Here is a 23,747-nt window from a genome sequence, read left to right as displayed (position 1 = left end):
AACAGCTGCAGTCCTAAAAGGTGGGAGGAATGAGTACTTTGAATGCAAACAAGGGGACATGAATCATGATGGTGGAAGCAGGCTAAAATAAATACACTGATGCCCTCAGGTGCCTTTGAGTAGACTGAGATCCTCCTTGGGGCATCAGCCACCTAGAATGTATAACGCTCAGTATGAAATAAAATGATTGATAAATATAATCTACGACCAGACACAATTTCGACATACTATGATGCTGCCCTATGAATGCTAGATAGACTTTGTCAGGAATTAGAATCAAGCCTGGGGCCAATTATGCATCTGCCAATATCTACTGTACTCCTTGGGATCTGGGATGCAACAGACCAGTCCGGTTATCAGAATATTTTGTGCCTTAAGTCCTCTTTGTGACAAAGTGGGGTATTGTGAAAAATGGAGAAGCCCTACTGTACCACCTGTTGAAAAAAAATCTAAATCTTCACGCCTACCAATAGTGTAAGCATGTATATGAAAGCAAAAATATAACAATGAAGCTCTCAGTAAGGCAGCATATCACCCCAGAGATAATGAGCAGTGCAATGCCAACTCCAACAATTTACACATTTGTAATACATTTTCAGCTCATAAGTACCAATAGACAGACGTGACAGAAAGCAAAAAGCTAGACTGTAGAAGTTTTACCAGGGGTTGGCTTTACTCATGAGTAGGGACACAGAAAACCTCGAAGAGATACACATAATATACATTTCTCAGACGCTTGGTAAGTCATTTGTGATCCATACGTATAAGTGTCAATACAAAACGGAGGCTCAATATGTCAGAAGCATGAGTACAGTGCCTGCCTGATCTAACATGGACATCCATATTTATTATGGTCAGACAACATGGTGTATTAATTGAATGTATACACATCAGTACAAAACAAAAGGAAAGAAGAAGAGTGGAGAGATGGAACCACAACAAGGATTGGTGTAGGGCAGCCAAAAGAGTGGTGGTGTCCTAATAAATTTGAAAGATTCTAAGGAGTGAAGCAAACCAACTGCCATTGCTAAACCACCAATACATGGTCTGGAATGCTTGGATAGTGCCCTCTTGAAGATACCGCTGAACACAGCATATTTGACTGAAAAGGTGATTGTGTTGAAGGCAGTATTTTAGTGTAACTGGTACCTCTTTCCACACAAGCTGCAAATATTTTGAATAGTACAAAAAGTCAAAAAATGATATCTGCCCAATAGTGTAACTGTTGCTGCACTCTCAAATTGTTTGATTATGGCTTTTCTTTTTCTGTGGTTTGAAAAAACACAATAAGATGTTTTACGAAAATAACCAGAAGGATAAAATCATGCTTCACCAATTGCCATTCTCGACACGTAGTATTCGCTAGGAATGTATGTGTCACAAAAATTCACAGTACCACACATGCACAGATGTGAAATCTGGCTTGACTGATCTCTCCAACCGTTTAGCTTAGTCCTAAGTAGTCCGATTCTGCATTCCTAGCCCCCTCTCGTTTACAATTATCTGCGAGTGTACAAACCCCTTGAGAATGTGAAAGGACATATCAATAGGTTAACGTTAGTTTGCTGTTAATCTCTAGGCTCCTTCCCTTTATGAATTTACTTATGCTGGTCACTTAATCTTTATGTATCAACATATAGGGGTGTAACCAAATGACCCTACTATACCCGGGCATAGGACAAACTAAATTTAAATGTGGTACACAGTGGAAAATGATAACACATAATTTAATAATACCTCAGTGAATACTTCAATTAAGCACTGGTATGAAAAAAGGATTTTAAAGTACATGATTTATTCACTTAGTCGTAGCGTATTAATCTTCACTCTCTGCATTGATACCCGATGTCTGTATTAAAATGTGAACACAAAAAGGATAAGACAAGAGAAATAATCACCAAACTATAAACACAAAAACATGTAGCAACTCGAATGCAAAAAAATGTACTTGTCCTCCATTTGTTTTAAACAGCCATGTGACTGTCTTCCTTATTTACCGTGCAATCCACTGAGGAGGTAGTCTTTTAGATGGTGTCACATGGAGGGCAAACCTATCCTCGGTCTATTTGGTGTTTGTTCATAAAATTGTTGAATGTATTCGAGATTAGAGGTCTCCCCCCGAAGGAAAATGCCAATTAATTTCAGACCCTTGTTGATCTGCTCCTCATCAGGACTTAGGAAGAAGGAAGTACCTATTAATCAGACATAATGTACGTTATAAAAGCTTTTTCGGTGCTAAACAGGAATTTTCACCTTGTGATTAAAACCAGGTGAAGGAACTTTGGGTATCAATGCAGAGCCAAATCAAAAAGTATCACCAGATCATTCTCAAGCCGCTTGTACCTTGAACAACCCAATCGTTGGGATAAATTCAATTATTACGGCTGTGGTTTTATTGGGATTGCGGTCACTCCGCCTTTGGCCAGAAAATATACATCAACTCCATTTTGTTTTTAAAATTGGAGGTAACTGGCGTCGGTGGGGTGAGCAGAGACACGCAAAATGGCTCACAGGACGCACTACTAGGAGGTTCCCGGCTCACTCCACTAAATCCTTCAAAATCCTCCCTTAAAATTTATGCTGCTCGCTGGCTAACATAGTTTTTTGACATTCAGAGGGCCAACCACACTGAAATTTGAGAACTGGGGGAGCCCTGGCGGCGAACGGAAAAGCAGCAGTGCAGAGGACTGCAAGGCTGCAGAAGGAGGGGCCTGAGCAGCAGCGTTTTGCTACCCAGTGGCAGAGCGAGTCTTGCACTGATCTGTGTCAGGCACGTGGCCGACTGGTGGTTCATTTGGCCAGGGGGAGGCCCCGTGAGTGACAACAGCGCCCCCTAGGGGCATGAGGAGAGCAGGGGAGGCCTGCACCAAACTGATGAACTGGACATTCTGAATACTCCCCCTTTACTCCTGGGATGTATGACCCGGGCCCTTAGGATCTAGTGGCAGTCTCCTGGTGCTAGCTGAATGGGTCATGTAAGGTACATTAAGGGAGACCGCTAAGTTAGGCCAGAACTGCTGACTGGGATCGTTGGGTCTTCCTGGCCCTGAACTGACTGTTTGCAGGGCTTCACCTTGATTGGCTCAGGAACCTATGATAAAAGGTATTGAGCAGACCCCACAGATGGTGATATTGGTGGGCCCCTGAGCAGATGTAAACGGGAAGTCCGTACTCTAGTGGGGACGAGGGGGAGGACTGAACTTGCCCTGTGCTGGGGGAGGCTGCTGTGCCGGGGGCCTTGCTGGAGAGGGGCCCATGGGGCTGGAGCTCAGGACCTGACTAGTGGCTTGGAGGGGCACAGTTGGAGTCTGTGGGACCCATCTGAATCCTCATGGGCTGCAATAAGCAGGCTGGGGCACCCCAGGGGAACACCATGAATCTCTACACTACTCCTGGTCCTGCCGCCAAATGGTCCACATGCCAGGCCCCAGACAGGGGCGATCCAGCCCGGAACGTGCTGCTGATGAACCTGTCAGGGCAAAAATACTTGCAGATATTCAAGGGTCCAGGGTGGCTCTGGAGCACAAAATTGAGACCAGGCCCTGGAGGTCAACCTGTTACGAACGGACCTCCGTAAAGTCTCTGACAAGGTGCAAGTGGCTGAGTGTTCCATTGCAGAGCTGCAGAGAGAGATGACACAAGTCACCTCGATCATGTCTAAGTTCAGTATCATGAAGGCCCGCTTGGAGGACACAGAGGGAAGTGTGCGGTGTAATAACGTACTGGGTTACCGGAACGGGCAAAGGGCAATGCCGCAGGGCACTTTCTGGAAAAGTATCCAGACCATCCTGAAACCCGGTGTACTATCCCCCATGTTCGCATTGAGAGGGCGCATGGGACTCTGGTCTCTCCTCCTTGCACCAGGGCACCCTCGGGGGCTATCATTGCCCGCATATTGAATTATAAAGACAGAAACCATGTGCTGCGAGCGGCTAGAGACACTGATGCTGCCAGATTGGAGAACCATTCCATCTCCATTTACTCTAACTACACCAGTAAAGTGCAGGGGGCCAGTAAATCATTTAAGCTTCGCACAGTGGGCCTCCAGTACATGTTATTGTATCCGGCCAGGTTGAGGCTACTGCTGGGGGGCAAATCTAATTTCTTTGACGACCTCGAGGATGTTTGATGCAGGGTGGAGGTATGAGACAGATTGCCAACAGGAAGAGCAAGGCCTTGGAGATCTGGGACCCCAAGATCGACCACTCCAGGCGATCCTCGTGGGAGGAAAGCTTCCCGGTCAGGATCAAAATACAGGGGTATGGAACTTTGACTCTGGCACCCCAGAAGCAACATCTGGACTTGGGAGGGATGCAGATGCAAAACAGGTCAAACATGCACAATGACACTGCCGAATGACGCTATGCTGATTGCTCCAGAATAGATGTCCTATACTGCCTTACTGACTGCACCTATCTCTTCCAACTTGCAAATGGGGGTATCAGTGATGGAATATTGTATAGGCTCTAGGGTCACAAATGGATCATGCAATGATCAAATTGTGAATGTTGTACTTGAGGTAAAAATGATCCAGAACAAACGTGGTTTGAAGACACAGTCTTTCTTAGGGTAAGCACAGGTTGATTTTCCTTCTCACCTTGGTGGTAGGCCTTAAAGAGGGGTTTGGGAGTTAGGCTGTAAGTCCTGACAGCGAGAAAACTATTGGATATGTGGTATTAGTTGTTGTTTCAATACTGCACATCTGGGGAGGGGGAAGTTCAATTAAGTTACTTGTTCTGTTTTCCCACGGTTGGAGAAAGGCAATTGGTTTTTGTTATAATGCTGAATGGTAGGCAATGCATGTATCTCCTGGCCCACTGGGCCTGATTGCGGAGTGTGTGTATGGTGAGGTGTGAAGGCTTCGCTCATCAAGATCAACTCAACATGATATCGTGGAATGTTAGAGGACAACATGGATATTCCAAATGATACTGGGTCCACACATTCTTAAGGTGTCAAAACATACAAATAGCTTGCATCCAAGAAACTCATCTCAGATGGGGGATGAACTGCAGAAAGTGATTCGGAAATGGAGGAGGCAGTTGTATATGGCCTCCTATTCTTCCTACGCCATAGGGTGGCTTCTGGGGTCCCCCCTTTTTTTTATTTTTATATATTTTTATTAACACTTCGCTGTCTTACATTTGCAGTTCCATTTGTGGTAACATCTTATATTAATCATACTTATCAATCAGATAATCCGCATTTGTGTTATACCTTACATGTACTTTGTTATACACCTTCTTAGTACTGTTATCAGACCCTTTGCATTCCTTAATCATTAAAACTGGTATACTAATATCCTTGCTTTAAGGGGTTATGCTCCTTGCGGTTCTGTTTTACCATTTAAATTGTGTGACCACATAACAGTCTTAACTCAACTCTAATCTATAACTTAAAAGAAAAAAAAAAATACAACTTAATGGCATTGCGTGGGTGTGTTTTGGGTCTGGCAAAGAGGGTCATTCCTAGGGCGCGCCAGTTCACAGGGGATGGCCAGCAACCCACTCTCCCCCCCCCCCCCCAACAATGATGTAGCAATTTGTGTCTCGCCCGACATTGCACTATATTGCTTGGTGCAGCCTGCTGATGTGTTCATCAATACCCCGGCCTCAACTTTGGGAACCCTCCCTAAGGGCCAACCCTGTAGAGTGTGTTAATCGGCTCATGCTTCTATTTCGGGGTCTGTCGGTCTCTTCATTAGGTTATTCCAGCCCGTCACTAAGTCCTCCCAGTCTGGAGCAATGGGGGCCTGGCGGATGCCCCTAGCTTCCTCAGCCTTCAGGACCTGCAGTTCAGCCCTAGTCCATCTCACAACTTCGCCTTTCCATTCAGTCAGTGAGGGGTGGCTAGAGGCCTTCCAACCCCTCGTGATCAGTCTTTTGTAAAGGGCCAGGGTCAGGTCCAGGAAACGACCCCTAACCTTCCCCCGCAGTGCATCCGTCTTGAGGCCCAGCAAGCATAAAGCAGGGGTGGGCAGCAGTTCCGTCCCAAATAGTCCTGACAGTATCGTCAAGTCGCCAGGCATGTGCATAATAGCGAAGATTCGCCTTAGATTCAGGGAGGTGCTGCGACCGGGGACAAAGCCGTTCTGGTCAGCCTGTATCAGCGTAGTCATGAGGGGGAGCAATCGGCTAGCCATGACCTTACTAAGGATCTTAAAGTCACTATTTAGCATTGACAAAGGACGGAAGTCAGTCACTGATGCTTCCTTGGTGTTTGTCTTGGGGAGTGGCACCACCAAGGCCTCTCGTAATGTACACAGCAGCTCCCCACGACGCAGTGCCTCTGCGTACATCTCCACCAGCTGGGGAACCAATAATGGTTTATATTTTTTGTAAAAATCCATGGGAAGACAGTCCGTACCAGGGGTCTTCCCAGGGGCCAATTGTGCTATGGCCTCACTTATCTCCTCCGCTGTCACTGATCCTCCTAGGCTGTCCCTCCTTTCTGGATTCAGTATCGGCAGTGGGATTTGGTCTAGGAAGTTATCAAAGGCCTCCGTCTCCAAGTTACCAGGTCTCCCATACAAGTGTGTATAATAATCCCTAAATGCATCATTTATGGGGCCCGGTCTAAGTCTACGAAGTCCCCCTTTGTCCAGTACGCTTGTGATGGGCTCGCTGTCTCCGCTCGGGCGCACCAGCCACACCAGCAGTCTCCCTGATCTACCCTCCTCTGATTGTAGGGAAGCCAAATATTTTTGCATGCTGTGACACCTAAGCCGCTCCTCAATACGGGAATGTTCTCTACGGGCACGGTTATATTTCTCATTTTCTTGAGCTACTGGCCCCTGTCTCAATTCCCCCTCATGTATGTCCTTCTCCAGGGCAGTCAGTTCCCTCTCAAGTGTGCGCCTCACCCCCACCGACTGCACCAGACAAAAGCCCCTCATCACCACATTGAGTGTCTCCCATTCCGTGGCCCTAGAAGGGGTAGATCCACTATTGGTCTCAATGTATTCTACCAGGTGGCAACGTAGGGCATCTCTGTACGCCTGATCTTCAAGTGCCGCTGGGGCCAGTCTCCACAACGGTATGGGAGGCCTGTCATCCTACACCCTCAGTGACACCAACAGGGGACTATGGGCCGATAGAGTGCGGGCAAGGTATTCAGAGTGGGTCATGCTGCGGGCCAGACCCGCCGTACAAACCACTCTGTCAGTTCTGGTGTGCACCTATGGAGGCCCGAGTAAAACGAGTAGTCTCTAACATCTGGGTGTTGCTCTCGCCAGACGTCCACCAACCCCCAAGCGCTCAGCCATTCACCTTGTCTTTGGGCTATCTTAGTGGACACTGCCCCCTGCAGTGGTGGGGTTGACCTGTCCGTGTTTATGTCTAGTACTGCATTGAAGTCCCCTCCTATTAGTAATTCTCCAGTGCGTTGGCGGGTAAGGTGGCTTGATAAACCTGCCATGAAGTAGACCTGGTCCTGATTAGGGGCATAAATGCAACTCAAGACCATCGGGGTACCGTGCAGCTTCCCCTCCAGTATCACGAATCTGCCCTCCCGGTCTATGTTGGAAAAGTCAATCGTTAGGGGGACCCCTGCTCTGACCCATATCAACACACCTCTTGCATAAGCCGAGTACTCCGTGGCAAACACCTGCCCCCTCCACCTACGTCTCAGTTTCTCTCCCTCCCCTGGTGCCAGGTGGGTCTCCTGTAGCATTGCCACCTGTACGCCCCTTCTCTTTAAGTAGGAGAGGATTCTATTTCTTTTAGCCGGTGTGCCCATCCCCTGACATTCCAGGTTAAGAAATTGTAGTCTGCCATCTTAGTCGTTCAGTCTGGTGAAAATGTACCTGGCGCGCCCAGGACTCGGACTGGCCCCCCTGCATGTTCAGACCCTTTCTATGGTCAATCTTCCCCACCCACTTTGCCATTTTAACTTGTAACTGTATGCCCCAACTCCCATTCCCCAGGGCGCCTCTGGAACTGTAGGTTGATCAGAAAACTGTGCAACAGTGCAACTTGTTCAAGCTCATAACTGCAGTACTCGCCAGCCTGATTGGACAGGCGAGATTCTAGTCTGGGGGGCGGCCGGGTCCAGAGGGGCCACTCGTTCACTCGTTGTGCCATGTCTCCGGGCACTCCTGTAGTCCTGGATTAACTATGTTCGTCAGCCGTTTGCGGGGTCACCCTCGGGGCCCGGGCTGAGCACCCAGAGTCCCCGGCAGAGGACACCAGCGTGTCCTCCGACTCCGCCTCAGAGCCTTCCTGGGGGGACACCTCTCCGCCCGCACGGGCTGCCGCCTCAAGGGCCGCCCTCCTGCCCCTCTCTTTCTGTGTTTGTGTTGGCGCCAGTCGATGTCGATCTCTGGGTCTCCGTCCCCTCGGGGCCCGGCGAGCCTTGCTCCCAGCCGGGTCCTCTCGTACGGGTCGCACCGTTTGGGATCCATGCTTTTCGAGCCAATCCCATGCCTCCTCCGGGGACTGGAGGAACGTGGTCTTCCCCTCCATCATCACTCTTAACCTGGCTGGATAAAGCAGCGAATACTGGATCCCTTTGTCACGTAGGGCCCTTTTAACTGCCAGGAATGAAGCTCGCTTGTTCTGGACATCCAGTGTGAAGTCCGGGTATAGCGTCACCTCACCATTCGCTACTTTAAACGGTCCCATCTCTCTGGCCTTCTGCAAGAGGATGTCTCTATCCCTGTAGTGCAGAAGTTTGGCAATCACAGCGCGGGGAGTTCTGCCAGGGGCAAGAGGTCTCAACGGCACCCGATGTGCATGCCCCAGCGTGTAGAAGGGGGTCAGGCACCCAGACACGATCACCTCACTCAACCATTTCTCCAGAAATTCAACCATGTTCGCTCCCTCTGCCCCCTCGGGAGACCCACCACACGCATGTTGTTCCTCCTGTTTCTCCCCTCCGCATCCTCGGCTCTCTGTTCAAGTCGTTCCACTCTGTTAACAAGGGAAGTCACCTCGGCCGCCACGTCTTTCTGCTTTGGCATGATATCCGCCAATGCGGATTCCATTTCTTTGACTCTGTCTACCAATTGATGGTGATCTGCCCTCAGAAGACCCACCTCCTCCGCAACTTGATTGATGTCGCGCTGCAGTGTTGTCTTTGTGTCTTCTATCGCCCCGAGTATCTTGTCTAGGGTGTCTTGGACTTTGAGTTGTGACTGGTTCTGCAGGTCCGCCCCCCCCCCGGTACCCGGCGGCGCCGTGGGGTCCATGGTTCTGCTCTTGTGTCGGCCCTTGGGGGGCATCGGTCGAGCAAAGGGTCGTACCCCAGAGGCCCAGAAAGAGGGCCTGAGTGTTATCGTATGCTCTTCTCATTCCGTGTCCCCACACTCTGGTACCCACGGGTCTCACCGCGGCCCCAAGCCGGGCCCCAGGCACCCCACCAGCTATCACCAGCTTCCAGTTACGGGATTGGGGGGCTCCACGATGTCGGTCCGTGGCTGACGGCCACTCACTTCAGCCCCGGTCGACTCACCCGTTCCTTCGCTCGTTGCATGTCCAGGGCCACACTCCACCACTTGGGGCCAGAGGTGCGCCGCGGCTCGGTCACCACCCCTCACGAGGTAGCTACCCCCTCTTCAGTGCTTCCTCTATGAAGAAAGCATCACATCTGGGCGTACTCCACCACCACAAGCTCAGTTCCTCCAGGCGCCCATCCACAGTGCACTCACTCAGGGGTCGTCGGCGCTCCGAGGCACCCAGGGCGCTCAATGGTCTTCCCCCGCCAGGCAGTGAATCCTTTGTTCCTTTGTGGGGTGTGCTTCCTCAATCGCCAGCTCCACTCACTATTTAACCTCTGCTCCAGCTCAATCTCACTAGGGGGGCGGCCTCCTTCCAGTCCGGCATTCAGTAGTTACTGCCCAGTGCGGTCGCGGGCCAGCTCCTGTCCAAGGAAGGGCCAAGTCTCCTCCTCCTGCAATGGCCTCCTTCAGCCCCTCAGAGGTCCGGAGGGGCCCACAGGGGTCCCCAGGCAGCAGGGTCCATCGCCGCTCACTTTGTTCTTGGGGTCACTTGCCCCTCTCTATTGGCGTGTCAGACGGCCCTCTCCCAACCCGGGGGCCGCGCCGCCAATCCTTCTCTGCTGTGCCCCGCCCGGGCCAGGCGTTTCATTCACGGGCCGGCCCCAGTGCTATCCAGGGCCGCTCCCGCCTCTCCGGCTTCCCTGCAGGTTTTCCTCTCGGGGCAGAGCCCCCCCAGGGCCCACGGGCCCCGCCGTCCATCTCAGTTCCAGTACTGCAGCAGGGAGACCCAAGCAAAGTCCCCCGATGCACCCGGGCCGTCCGCTCCACCTCTGCGGTGGCCCATGGCTCCAGGCGAGGGGAGGGGCCGCCTGCCTCCTCCCCCGTCAATCGGGCCCGGCTCAATCCTCTGCGGTCTTCAAATCCACAGCGGGGGCCCAGCAGCATCCAGGGCCGGCCCCCAGCACATCGCCCAGGCTTAAGCGTCAACTGGCTCGATTTACGGCATTCTATTCCATCGGCCCCTCCGGATGTGGACAATTGGCATTTATATGAGGGTCTTCAGGACCTGTTTGGGTATGGCATGGGAGCCCCTGTAATATGGGTTGGGGACTTCAGTTGTATCCTCGACGGTAGGGTGGACGGGCCCCCGCTAAAAGGTAGTACCAACCCTTTGATGGTGGGCTCCCTTAACATAGGGATGCAGAACCTTGATCTGATTGATGGTTGGCATGCGTTGCACCCTGAGGGACGGGAGCTCTCCAGCCACTCACAGACCCATGACACCTATAGTAGGCTGGATCGATTCCTGGTGGAAGGGCTAGATTCTTCTCCGCTAACTACAGTGAGACACTTGAGCAGGTTTCTTTCAGACCTCTGCCCTACACTGCTGACTTTGGATTGGAGGAATAGTCCAGCTGGGTTCAGGGCCTGGCGTATGCCCTCTGACCTCATTGCGGATGTTGATTGCTGGGCAGAGCTGGCGACAGCACTGGAGTCTTACCTCGCCATTAAGTAGGAAATCAGAGCAGTTGAAACGGAGGCACTTAAAGCAGTGATCAGGGGTGACTGTATAGGGACAGTCTGCGGGGTCCAAAGGCAACTAACAGAGGAACTCAAGGTGCACAAGGGGAAGCTAGCTGAATTCCAGCAATGAGAGGTGTTCTCTTCAGAGGTCCACACACATAGACTCTAGGGGTGCACAGAGAGCTCCAGTCACTCTGGGATACGTTAGATAAAGTCTCACTCATATCCTACAGACAATTATTGCACAAGGAGGATGACAAATCTAGACCACTTCTGGCCTGGATCCTCAGACATGAGTCAAACTTACCACCCATTCTGAACATTAGGGACGTGTGAGGGCATTTGTAGTCCTGGCGCAAGGACATTTTGCCAGCCCTGCTCGATCATTTTAAGGTGATTTATTGGGCAGGCCTACAAAACTCAGAGGATGAAATTGATGGTTATCTGACTAGAATTGGGCTGCTCCCGTTGCACCTGGACCTGGTGGGGGAACTGGAGATGGACCTCTCTGTAGAGGTGTTGACTGAGGCCCTGAAAGCTCTCAATAGATCCAGAGCTCCAGCGGAGACAGGTACCCAGCAGAGTTTCATCAGGCCTACTCTGCTAGTCTTAAGAAAAAAGTACTGGAAATCTTTATACGGGTGAAGGGTAAAGGAATCCTGCTGCCAACCATGTGAGAGGGGATAATCTGCTTAATGCTGAAGTCTGGGGGAAACCCGGAGAACCCTTCCTCATGCAGGCCCTTCACTATGCTCAACACTGATATTAAGGTCCTTTGTTAAAAAAATTTTTTTTTTAAAAAATAGTGACCAGGCTACAGAGAGTGTTTTGCGACCTGATTCGTGAGGACCAGTGCGGCTTTTTGCCGTACCACCGTGAATTGACTCTCGTGTTACCTACTGCCTTGATCAGAAAAGGGGAGTTGGCTTTAGCCTCTCTTGACCTGGAAAAGGCATTTGATACGGTATTGTGGGGATACCTGATGGCCGTATTGCATGGTATGGGATTCGATCCAAGTATCTGTGCTTCAATCCGGCTCCTCATATACCCAACCCAGCATACGTATCCGAGTGGGGAGTGAGATTCCTGAGACATGGACTCTGGGCAGGGGCACTCGACCGCTCGACCGCTCGACCGGAGTACTCCCTTTCAGCCTTGCTCTTCGTGCTGGCAGTGAGCCCTTGGCCTTGCTGCTGTGCAGGGAAATTACTCCAAGGGGATTAAGGTGGGAGACTCCACTCATGTGATATCATTGTACACAGATAATGCATTGGTATATGTGCACTCCCCTGGAGAGTCAATTCTGCTCTGGTTGAACTTGATGAGTGCATCTGGTGAGGTTTCTGGCCTGAAGGTTAATACCTGCAAGTCGCTGTTGTTTCTTCTGGGAGCCCTGATTGGATGACAGCTGCATCTGTTACCAGAGGTGGGTCTTTGCTGGGAGATGGAGGGGTTCAGGTACCTGGGGTTCTGGGTCATGCATACTGAGGTCCAATACCAGAGCAAGAACGTGGATAAAGTCCTGTTAGGCCTCGAACAATCCATCAAATTCTGGAACAGGCTTCCCATATCTGTAATAGGCAGGGCTGCCATAGCGAGAATGGTGTGTATGCCATGCTGCTCTTACCTGATCCAGAATTCCTTGTTCCCATTGAGGGATAGGTTTTTCTACAGATAGGACAGGCTTTTAATCCCTCTCCTGTGGGGGGGCAAGCACAGCAGAGTGGCATTGGCAGCACTTAAGAGGGACTTGGAGGATTTACAGGTACACTACTTTGCAGCACATCTGCAGCATTCAGCAAAGGGGTTGAAGGACTCTCACAACTGGGAGAAATGGTTGATGGGGACTCTGATGGGTGGAGCTACCTTGCCCCCACTGCTGATGCAAGGGGTTTGACCAGACCACCAGTTCCATATGTGCCAAAGCACACAGCGCATGTTTGGGAGAAAGTGGTTCAGAAAAGCCTGTGCAGAACTCCCTTCAGTTTGGAACTACAGTTGTGGGATCTAGCTTCCTTTCAAGGCATAGAGGATGACATGTGACTGGAGCAGTGAAGGGCCGGAGGGTGTCAAACTGCAGGCGATATTTATCCAGGGGAGACCTTTATCTCCTTTCAGGAAGCCCAGGACACATTTGGGATAGGGCGGGACCATTTTTTACACTATGCTAAGCTGGAGAGTGTTACATAGGAGATATGGAGTGGGTTTCCAGGGGTGCCTCATGCCTCCGAGGCCCTGGATGGTCTAATTGGTTGGGGAGATACGTGACATCTTGTAACACTTTTCTATAAAAGCCTTAGGAAAGACATGCACCATAAACAGCAGGCAGCACGGGGACCTGGGAGAGGGAGCTGAGAGAGCCAATCTCAAATTCTGATTGGGAGTGGTCGGCCTCCCTTGTGCAAGTAGTGTCTTGTAACCAGAGATTCAAGTTGCTGCATGTTCACTTTTTACATTGCACGGTCACTACTCTGTATCAATTGAACAAGATAAACCCCTCTAGAGGTGCCAAGGGCACACGCTTTGGTAAATGCAGGGCCTGCTTTTTACACTTGCCTTGGGAGTACATTGAGATTTGGGCGTATGGAAACAATTGGTGTCATGGAATGAGACAGCCGTCAGGGTACAAAGCCCATTGATGCCGCTGGCCTGCCTATTGGGTGTGGTGGTGCGGCCTTGAAGCCGAAAGATACCCTACAGACTCTTACAGATGGCCCTTCATTTGGCGAAATGCTGGGTGGCAATCTACTGGTTGGTCACTACGACGCCCTTGCTGGACCACTGGAGGAGAGACCTACTGGAGTGGATGGTGGCTGAGGAACAGCGCACGAAAATTGCACATTATGATGATAGAGCATCTGATGAGGTACTACTATTGGCACTGTTACTGAATCAGTTCTCAGAGGATGCGGATTAGGTCTCTCAATCTTCGGCTGAAGGAAAAGGATGAGGGAGGACTGGGTGGTTACCCTTGTCTATTTTTTTCGACTGAGTGTTATATAAATGTATGCTTTTATGAAGGCTGAGTTTGTCGTCTTGGTTCATCTGACAACTACGCATAGATCAGTAGAAAGAAAGAAAATAATACCCTCCTGTATGTGGGGTACCAACAAGCTTGTGACTGTAATTTAGCACTGTATAGTTCTATTGTTTTGTTAATCTAAACCAATTAAATGCAGTTTTTAAAAACAACCGACTGGTGACGGTTGACATATGTACATGAATGGAAGCACAAGTTCTACAGCCTACTCCTTCTTATGTTGTACCGGCGCTCAACTCAATATTAACAATGTTAAAAGCACATTCAAGTCCTGCCAGTAGGCAGAAGGGTCACCATAAATTGAAAATAGTAATGAATTTAGAGATGAAGATTATCAGACACCATAAGATTACATTACTGTTACAGGGTAATCATTTTTGTAGTTCTCAAGAACTACTGGATAATGACACCTTAGCAATGATCTAACTTTCGACATTTTCATAATATAATATATATAGTATAATATATACCGAATATAATCTAATATACACTTCAGTGTGCTCATGATTGACTATGTTTTGTTTATATTTTTACATGCTGGCATTACTTTTTAATACCGTGATTAAATATAAGTCGTATCCTAAATATATTTAACCGGGGGTGTGGCCAAGATGGCGGCGTGAGCGGACGCGTTGGTCGGAGCTCTGCCGCCCGGGCCTCTAAATCTGCCTGGGGACTCCCGAGCTGGGGGCCCGTGGGGCCCGGCTGGGGTGCCTGACGTGGCGGGGCCCGGAGGCATCCGGGTGAACTGAAGACGCCCGCGGCCGGGCCATCGCGCGCGGAAGTGGCGCATCCTGGGCTGGTGCCGCGACCAACGAAGGAGGAGGGCTGTGATCCCTGCCGTGGTGTGGGCCTGGAGCCCGGTGACCCGCTGGCTGGGCGACGGAGCGCGGAGGCGCACTTCGTGAGGGCCGTGACCCTCCGGTGAGAAGAGCCTGCGGCGAGGGCCCAGCGCGGTGCTGGGTGCTGGAATTGAGAGCAGCAGTACACGCCTGGTGGGCCTACTGGAGAGAGGCCTTAGGGACGACGGTGAGCGGGCAGAGCTGTGCCTAGGCTGCAGGGGACTGTGCTGGCGGAGTTTGGGGGCACGGAGTGAGACTGGCCACTGGTCGGCGGTGCGATCGGCCCGCGGTGGCCTTATATAAAGCTGAGACTGACTGCTTGGTGACGAAGCCCGCGGGGCATCTTTCAGCGTGAAAGGTCGACGCCCACTAGCAGGAGTGTGCGGCCAGAAGAACACGACCCCCAGTAGCGGCGCGGAGAGGTCCGACTGGGGTTCCAGTGTCTCCACAGTTAAACGGCAGAGGGGATGGCGACCTCCAAGACCAAGCGGGACCAGTCGGTGAGAGACATGCTTACTGGGGGACGTCCAGCCCCAGGAGGGGCCCCTGAGGAGCTACCGTCCGCGAAGCCCCCTAAGGCAAGTGGGGAGGCAGCAGAGGACGATGCAGCCCTGTTACGAAGGCTTTCCTTACCTCCCTGTTTGAAGCTCTCCGCAGCGACTTACAGGAACTCCGCAAAGACATATCTCAGGAGGTTAAGGAATTACGAGTTGAACTTACCTCCCTAGGTGAGCGGGTGACGCAGGTTGAAGATGGGGAAACGGCCCATGGTGAAGAGGTGGCGGGCCTGCAGCAGGAGGTTATTCGCTTGCGGGAGCAGCAGGACTCCCTTCAGATGCGGTGGAGGATCTGGAGAATCGGTCGCGCAGATATAACATCCGCATTAGAGGGGTACCGATTGGGGCTGAGAAGGAGGACATTGGAGATTTTGTGGTGGCGCTGTTCCGATCTATCCTCGACCCGGAGGAATCTCGGGAGATCATCCTGGACAGAGTCCATCGTGTGGGCCGATCTGGTGGAACTGGGGATCGCCCGCCGGACATCTTGGCGTGTGTTCACAACTTTGCACTGAAAGAAAGCATCTTGCAGCGAGCGCGCAACCTCCCGCAGGTCCATTTTAGAGGACATCAGCTCCAATTATATCCGGACCTTTCGATCCGGACCTTGCAGTGGCGGCGTGAGCTTAAACATATTACAGAGCACTTACGAGCACATGCTGTGTCGTACTCGTGGGGCCACCCGTTTCGCCTTGTCTTCCGTTGGGAGGAGCAGCTCCGCCAGGTGAAATCTTTGGCGGAGGCGACCAGGATACTGGGTCTGGAGGGAGACACCCAGGGCCTGGACATGAAGCTGGGGCCTACCGACGGGACTCGCCCGCGTTGGCGGAGGAAGGAGAGACAGAGAAATCAGCGGCGCCCTACTGTGTCGGAGGAGATCTTGGAGCGTAAATCGGCAGTGAGCAGTGTGGCAGCCGGGACAAGTACCTAGGCAATGAGAGACGAGGAGCTACTGGTCGGCTGTGGGTTGCTCTTTGCGGGATTTAGGCCTTTATAGCGAGGCCTGGGCGGCGGAGTCGATGGACTTGGTGAACGAATCTGTGTGGTTCTACGGCCCTGCTGTGACTTTTCCTCTTTTCCTCTTTGTGATGTGTGAGAGAGGACTTCTTTGCTTTGAGCACCTGTTGTGCATTATAGTTATATGTTGGTATGCTTCCCTGCGAGTCTGGCGTTTATGGATTACAACGGTGTTGCCGTGTGAACTGGAGTGGCTGAGGTGCTGCTCTGGGCCTTGGCTCCTCCATGGATCTCCTTCCCACCTTGGCAAATTTTGAATGTCCGTGGGCTTAACAGCCCGACCAAGCGACTGGCAATATTGTCGAGGCTAGAGAAATCTGGGAGTCATATTTGTTTATTACAGGAGACGCACCTGCTGCATAAGGACACATTTTGCATGTGTTCGCGGTGGTTCCCTAGACAGCTTTGGTCTTCTGCAGCCACGAAGCATGCTGGGGTGGCAATATTGCTTTCAAGGACCTTTCCTGGGGAAATAGTGGGGAAGGTACACGAGGTGCAAGGGAGGTTTCTGGCTATTAGAGTAAGGCATGGTCCCTTCCTTTTCACTATCGCCTCTCTCTATGCTACGAATGCCCAGCAGGAGGCCTTCCTGAAACAGGTGGTTTCCCCGATCCTTAGCTCGCCGGACAGTGCCATTTTGGTAGGCGGAGATTTTAATCTGGTGATGGACAATAAGCTTGATCGCTCTGCCCAACGCTTTGGGCAGGCAGGGGCGTTATCTGAGGCGGGACATCAGTGGCTGGCTGAATGTAGGTTGGAGGATGTATGGAGGAAGTTACATCCCACGCTCCGAGATTACTCCTTTTATTCAGCAGCGTCCAGCACTTATGCACGGCTCGATCTTTTCCCTGCTTCACACAAGTTTATGCCCCGAGTCAGGGAGGCCACGATTGAGCCTAGGGCCTCGACCGATCATGCTCCGGTTACTGTAGAGCTTGCCATGGACGTCGGTCGGGTAGGTACTCCGAACTGGCGCTTTAGGGGCTCCTTGCTCCAGAGTGTGACAGTGGTGGAGTTGCTCCGGCGCACGATCTTAGACTACATTAGCTTCAATGACGATGGCAGCACGTCCTTGGAGACTGTGTGGGAGGCTCTAAAAGCTGTGATACGGGGTGAGGTAATGGCACTGTCTGCAAGAGACAATAAGGCGAGGAGGGAGATAAGGGAGAAGTTGGAGCAGAAAGTGGCTGTACCGGAGCGCTCCCATAAATCCACCGGCACACCTAGAATTTGGCGGGAGTTGGAGAAGGTGAGGCAGCAGCTGAAACGACTGGATTGGGATAGGGCGGAGTATGCGGTAGTGCGACTTAAGCATAAATACTATTTTGGGAGCAACAGATGCGGAAAGCTCTTGACGCATCGGCTACGAGCGCAACGAGCGGCGTCGGCGATAAAACAAATCCGTTCTCCTTCTATAGGGGAGGCCCATACGAGCGACCAGATTGCAGAAGCCTTTGCGGAGTTCTACCGGGGGTTGTATACGGCGGATAGGCGGGACGATGTGGCCCTAGATTCCTATCTAGAGAGCATAGCAGTCACCCCTCTTAGGGAGAGGGAGGCATCCCTGTTGGAGCAGCCGATAAGAGCAGAGGAGGTTATATCAGCTATTTCGCGCCTAAAGGTCGGGAAGTCCCCTGACCCTGACGGGTTTACGGCATTATTTTATAAGACCTTCTGCGCGGAGCTTGCCCCGCTCCTTGTGCCGCTTTTTAATTCCTTCCAGACGACGGGTGCCCTGACACCTAGTATGTTGGACGCTACCATTGCTGTTATACATAAACCGGGCAAAGACCCAGAAGAGTGCGCTTCATATAGGCCGATTTCGCTCCTGAACATTGATGCCAAGCTGTTCACCGGGATCCTTGCGTGTCGCCGCAACCCTTATATGCCGGGTCTTATCGATCCGGATCAGTCTGGTTTTATCCCAAGCCGACAATGTGGTGACAACACGAAGCGGCTTCTGCATTTGTTAGATAAAATAGGTCGATCTCGTAGGGAAGCGCTCTTTTTGTCTATAGATGCCGAAAAGGCGTTTGACAGGGTTCATTGGCCATAACTCTTTCAGGTGCTGGAGCGTTTTGGCCTGGGTCCTGGGTTTAGGTCCTGGGTTTAGGTCCTGGATCCGATGCGTCTATCAGTCCCCTAGGGCTGCGGTTCGAGTTAATGGCGTGCTCTCCTTGCCGTTCCCGGTTGAGCATGGGACTAGACAGGGATGCCCGCTCTCCCCCCTCTTGTTTGCGCTATATATGGAGCCTCTAGCGCAACGTCTGCGGGACAGCCCTTTAGTTTCTGGTGTGAAATTCGGCGGGGACCACCATCTCATTACCCTCTATGCAGATGATGTGATCCTTACTATTGCGGAGCTGAGGACCTCGTTGCCCTCGCTTATGGAGATACTAGCGGAGTTTAGCCAGGTTTCGGGATTTAAGGTGAACATGCAGAAATCCCAGATCCTAAGTCTGTTGGTGCATTCGGAGCATGAACAAGAATTGAGAGCTAGATACTCCTTTCAGTGGTCGTCTTCGCGTCTTTCCTATTTGGGGATTGAGCTGGCGACGTCTGCTGCGAAGACAGCGAGCCTGAACTACGCGAAGTGGTTCGCGAGATACAGCGAGACCTGGAACTGTGGGGGAGGCACAAGCTGTCTTGGCTAGGCAGGGTGGCGGCGGTCAAGATGACTATTTTACCACGCATATTATATGTGTTTCAGGCGCTCTCACTGACCCCACCCCCTCGGACGATTGCTACTGTACAATCAGCGGTTCTGAGGTTTATTTGGGAGGGCCGACCAGCGCGTCTCCCGCAACAGGTTTTATATCGTCCTAAGAGTGGGGGGGGGGGGGGGCTGGCGATTCTGTGTTTCTTGCGATATTTCCAGGCAACGCTCCTGCGCTTTCTTTTAGAGTGGAGTCGCCCACTTACGGAGAAACATTGGTGCTTTATGGACCAAGCGGTAGCGGGCTCCCATATCTGGAAGGAGCCCTGGCTCCGACGTCGGCACAGGGCAGGAGGACTTTATTCTTCCCCGGTCACAGGAGCAACAATGCGAATATGGGACGCGGTGGCCTGTTGTGCGGGGCTGATGTCGTTTCCCTCCCCGATGACTCCCATTGGTGCGAGTCCTGACTTTGAGCCTGGACTCAATGTAGAGGGCTTACAACGCTGGTATGAGGGGGGCTGTAAGAGAGTGGGAAGCCTCTTTGATGAACAGGGTGTTTTGTCCTTTAATCAGATGAAAGAGATGTATGGCTTGCTGGAGGCAGATAGATTGATGTACTATCAGATCCGGCACTGGGCCCTCTTGCCAGCTAATAGAGCATTAATAGATAGGCCCCTTACACCATTCGAGAAATGGTTGTTGCTAAAGAAGAACGATAAGGGCGTCATTTCAGAACTTTATCGACTCCTGCAGGGGGAGACGTGTCCGCCCAAGTCTAGGGGACAGCTGAGGTGGGAGAGGGAGCTGGAGAGGGAACTTACAGATGAGGAGTGGGCCAGTATATTCTATAGAACACACCACACAGCCTATAATGCAGCGGGAACAGAGACAGCATATAAAGTGGCCTACTACTGGTATTACACTCCAGAGCGTATCCACGCATGGAATCCTACTAAATCAGACCTGTGTTAGAGGGGATGCGGAGCGACAGGTTTCCTGGTGCACTTGCTTTGGCACTGTCCCAAGCTGCACCGCTACTGGGGAAGCATACTAGATGATATTGATACAGCGTTTAACACTGAAATCCCAAGATTCCCATTGTATATTATACTTGGGTTACCCAATCCTCTTACTTTTCCTCTAAGATCGTTAAGGGAGAGGCAAATGGCCCTGGCGCTTAACGCGGCGTTGAGCAGATTCTAGCTCTCTGGGGAACAGGGTCCCGACGCTGGTGGCTTGGCTCCAGAAACTTTGGTTTATCCTTGCTATGGAGAAACTCACCCTGGCATCCCAGAAGCGAATGGGGGATTTGAGTGTATTATGGAAGCCATTCCTTCAGATCCTATCCTCAGAATTCACTGAGCTGACATGTCCGGCCTATCTGAGCGTTTTGCGATTGACTTGAACTTGGGTAAGAGTGCTGCGAGGAGAGATTTGGGAGGGCCAGAGTTAGAGGGGGAGGGGGTAGAGGAGTGGAGAGACAGTGAGATGATTTGAACTCTGGAGGGGAAGCATTGTTTGTATGTTTATTTTTATGTTTGGGTGGTTCGTTCTTATGGGACTCGCAACCTTACAGTCTATTGGACGCTGCCAGCCTACTCTCCGGATTGCGGAATGGGGGTCGGGGAGGGGCCCCTTCAGAGCGATTCTGGGGTTAATAGGGGGAACCTCTGTCGATGGGGTTGGGGGTCTTTGCTGGAGCGATATACTTCATCTACTGTCCTGAGATGTGTTGTATTTTGTATGTTCATATTTTTAAAATAATAAACAGATTTGATCCATAAATATATTTAACCACTCCAACTGCTTTTGAATGCCTTTCTTGAATATTTGTCAGCCTATTTCAGAAATTGCCAACTTATATAGCCTTTTAGCCCATCATAGCGGGCTATACTGGCCATCTATATTGGCCATTAAAGGCCCACTCCAGCGTTAAACGCCCGAGACGAAGGCAAGGGCCATAACAATGGAGCAGGACTTAAATGCCAGTATAGCCTAGCTGAGGGCTATAATGTTATTAGAATATTCTGCCACTAGAGTGCAGAATGTTCTAATAAAAAAAAAACAAAGGACTCAGGGAGCGGAGGGGATTGAAATTCCCTCGGGCAGCATGAGGCCTTTGTTCACAGTAGCGGCTGTGAGCAAAAACATTGAAATGTTAGAGCTCCTGGCTTCTACCAACACTTAGCAGCCAGGGGCACTCCACTATTTTTAATGGAGCTCCTACATTCCAGTGTTCTAATTTTCGATAGTTTTGATTTGTTCCATGACACTAAGAATACATGAAGGTCTGATGATTGCAATATGCTATATCACTGGGGGCGGGGAGGCAGAACATGTCCCACTCGAGGCTTCGCCTATCACGGTCCCATCTCAGACACAGCAATGGTATTAAATATCGTATTGCGCTCTACACAGTTGCATATTTTACAGAGGAGGTGGTGATAACGCTGTGTAATTATAGTTAGGTCAGAGATGCAATAAAAGCCTTTTTATGTTTTCGTAATAACTAAATAACTTTGCACAAAACCGTACCAATAAAGAAAGTTGATTGGATTCCATTATCTTTGTATCATTTTCTAATGTTAACACTCCCTGGCTCCATGTTATCTATGTTCTTTAATTTTTCTATCTACCCCAATCCATTTTCTTCGTTCATTTCATGATTTCCCTTCTTACTCCCAGCGTCCATGTGCTTCTTTGTGCCTTTGTTCCTTCTCACTGCTTGCTCTCTGCCCCTGAAATAATAACCTCCCATCTCTAACCATTCTGCTCCTCCTGCATCTTTTTTCAGAAAACGTTTAAACAAACATCTGCGTAGTCTGTCAGTCTGAAGGAATCTTGCTGTACCTTAAGAGACACTTACTATCATTCTGCATCGGACCGTTTTTTGTTACTTGCATGTGAAGTGACTTGGATATTGACATTGTATTAAAACCTCTAAGTTTGATGAGGAAAACATTTCTTATCATTATAATTATGTCCGAGCTATAGGAAAGCAAGTATTCAAATGGATTTTGTTGACCTTTTATTTTTTATTTTTCTACATAGATGGACGCAAACCGTTTCCTGTAAACCATGGCTCTACTAGCAGTGACAGATTGTTGGAGGTAAGAACGTAAAACCAATTAAGCAAGTGTAATGACTGTTTAAATGATTGTCAGTACCAGCTTTAAAAGAATGGCTGTCCTCTGGGAAAATATTGCAAAAGTATTGTCGAAGAGGGGTAAGTTTGCACAATGTGGCATAGTGTTATGCACATTAAAGAATGTAGGCCTGCATACCACAGTGGGCATCACTGCAAATATCAGCACTCATCCTGTTGCATGTATTTTTTGATCCATGAGCTTGATTTAAGCGAGGAGTGCCCAAATGGCCTTTGATTCCTCTGGCATTTTCCCAGTGGGTTGGAGCCTTTGAAGGGTGCTTTTCAGAGTCTAGGGCCGCTGAAGCCCCTTTTCACAGCTCCCCAGGGCTAATTAAAGCAAGGTCAGTGAAGTTTCAAGAGAGGAAGAAGGGTACAGAGGGAGAGAGACAGAGCAAAAGGAAGGGAGCGACGCTGGTTTGAGCATGATGTATTTAAATTTTAGTTCTCTCCCTCATGTCACAAAAGTCATCCATTTGTGACAGTTTATGGCTTATGTTAAACAAATCACTAATGGTTTGATCGGAGAAGCTGCACTGATACATCTTTGTTAATTTGCATTTGTTTATATTATAGAGTTCAACATAGAAGGTATTTGAATTAAAATAAATATTAAAAGGATTAAACTGATGATGTAATTTAGACTTTAGACTAATTGAATGTATTGAAACGATATTGAATTTCTAATGATTAACGATTTAAATATGTGTGCAAAAAGAGAAGTGCAGTTCTGCGTTCTATCAATTGAAATGCATTAACAGAGCCTTTTCCCGTTTAAAATGAATGTAACATGCATATCAATTAAGTATTATCAATGTTGAATTCAAAAGTTTGCATATTACATGTGTTTATAAGAACATAGTAATTCAGTGTCTTGATAGAATCTTTCTTGCGTTAGCCTAAGTGAGACCTGCTAAGCTATATTTTGAGATTGTGCAGGAAATGCCGATTCATTCTTTAACGTGAGCTTTCATTCCCACGGGAAGACAAGCTTTGGTAACGGACCCCTATTGTTTTAGATGTAGAGAGTAGTGCAACAATGTCCTTGAATGTAGTACATCGTGGGACATGGACTGCTGTTGTATAAAATTGTTTCAAACTTGCGTGGAGCCACATGGATGGACGATATTCCCATGACAGACTTGGGAGGATTCACTGATGTTGAAAAATAGAGTCCCTTTTCCCAGCTGAAAACTATAACTTTTATGATTTGAAACTTACTGATGTTTGCTAAGCCTGAGCAATGTTTGATTTCTATATCACAATTGATTTTGATATTTGTTATGGATTTTTCTTTTTGAATGCTTAGTTTTTATCAGTGTTAGTATGCCTGAATCTATTTTGTCATCTTGGGCAACCCTTGGTGATTCTGTATCTGTATAATTTTGTCTTCAGAGTTGTTTACCTGACTTTGAGTTTGTAATAAATCCCTTAACTTTATTCCTGAATGGAGTTTTCCTTGTATGGCCAAATGAGTCAAACTGATTAAATAAATTGGTTTGTATTGAAATTTTGCAAATGGTTTGC

The 23,747-nt window shown here is 49.7% G+C and overlaps 1 protein-coding gene across 1 annotated transcript in view; it reads left to right on the top strand.

Annotated features, from left to right (window-relative positions):
* UCHL3 (ubiquitin C-terminal hydrolase L3) overlaps positions 1–23,747 on the top strand; it is a 336,557-nt gene that overhangs the window by 296,638 nt on the left and 16,172 nt on the right. Inside the window, exon 6 of the mRNA XM_069205275.1 lies at positions 22,127–22,185. Within this exon, the coding sequence (XP_069061376.1) occupies positions 22,127–22,185 (59 nt within the window). The remainder of the gene's footprint in view (positions 1–22,126; positions 22,186–23,747) is intronic.

This window comes from Pleurodeles waltl, chromosome 8 (genome assembly GCF_031143425.1).
Source record: "Pleurodeles waltl isolate 20211129_DDA chromosome 8, aPleWal1.hap1.20221129, whole genome shotgun sequence".
NCBI lineage: Eukaryota > Metazoa > Chordata > Amphibia > Caudata > Salamandridae > Pleurodeles > Pleurodeles waltl.
Note: the sequence above shows the minus strand (reverse complement) of the source record. Positions and strands in the feature narration are given on the sequence as shown.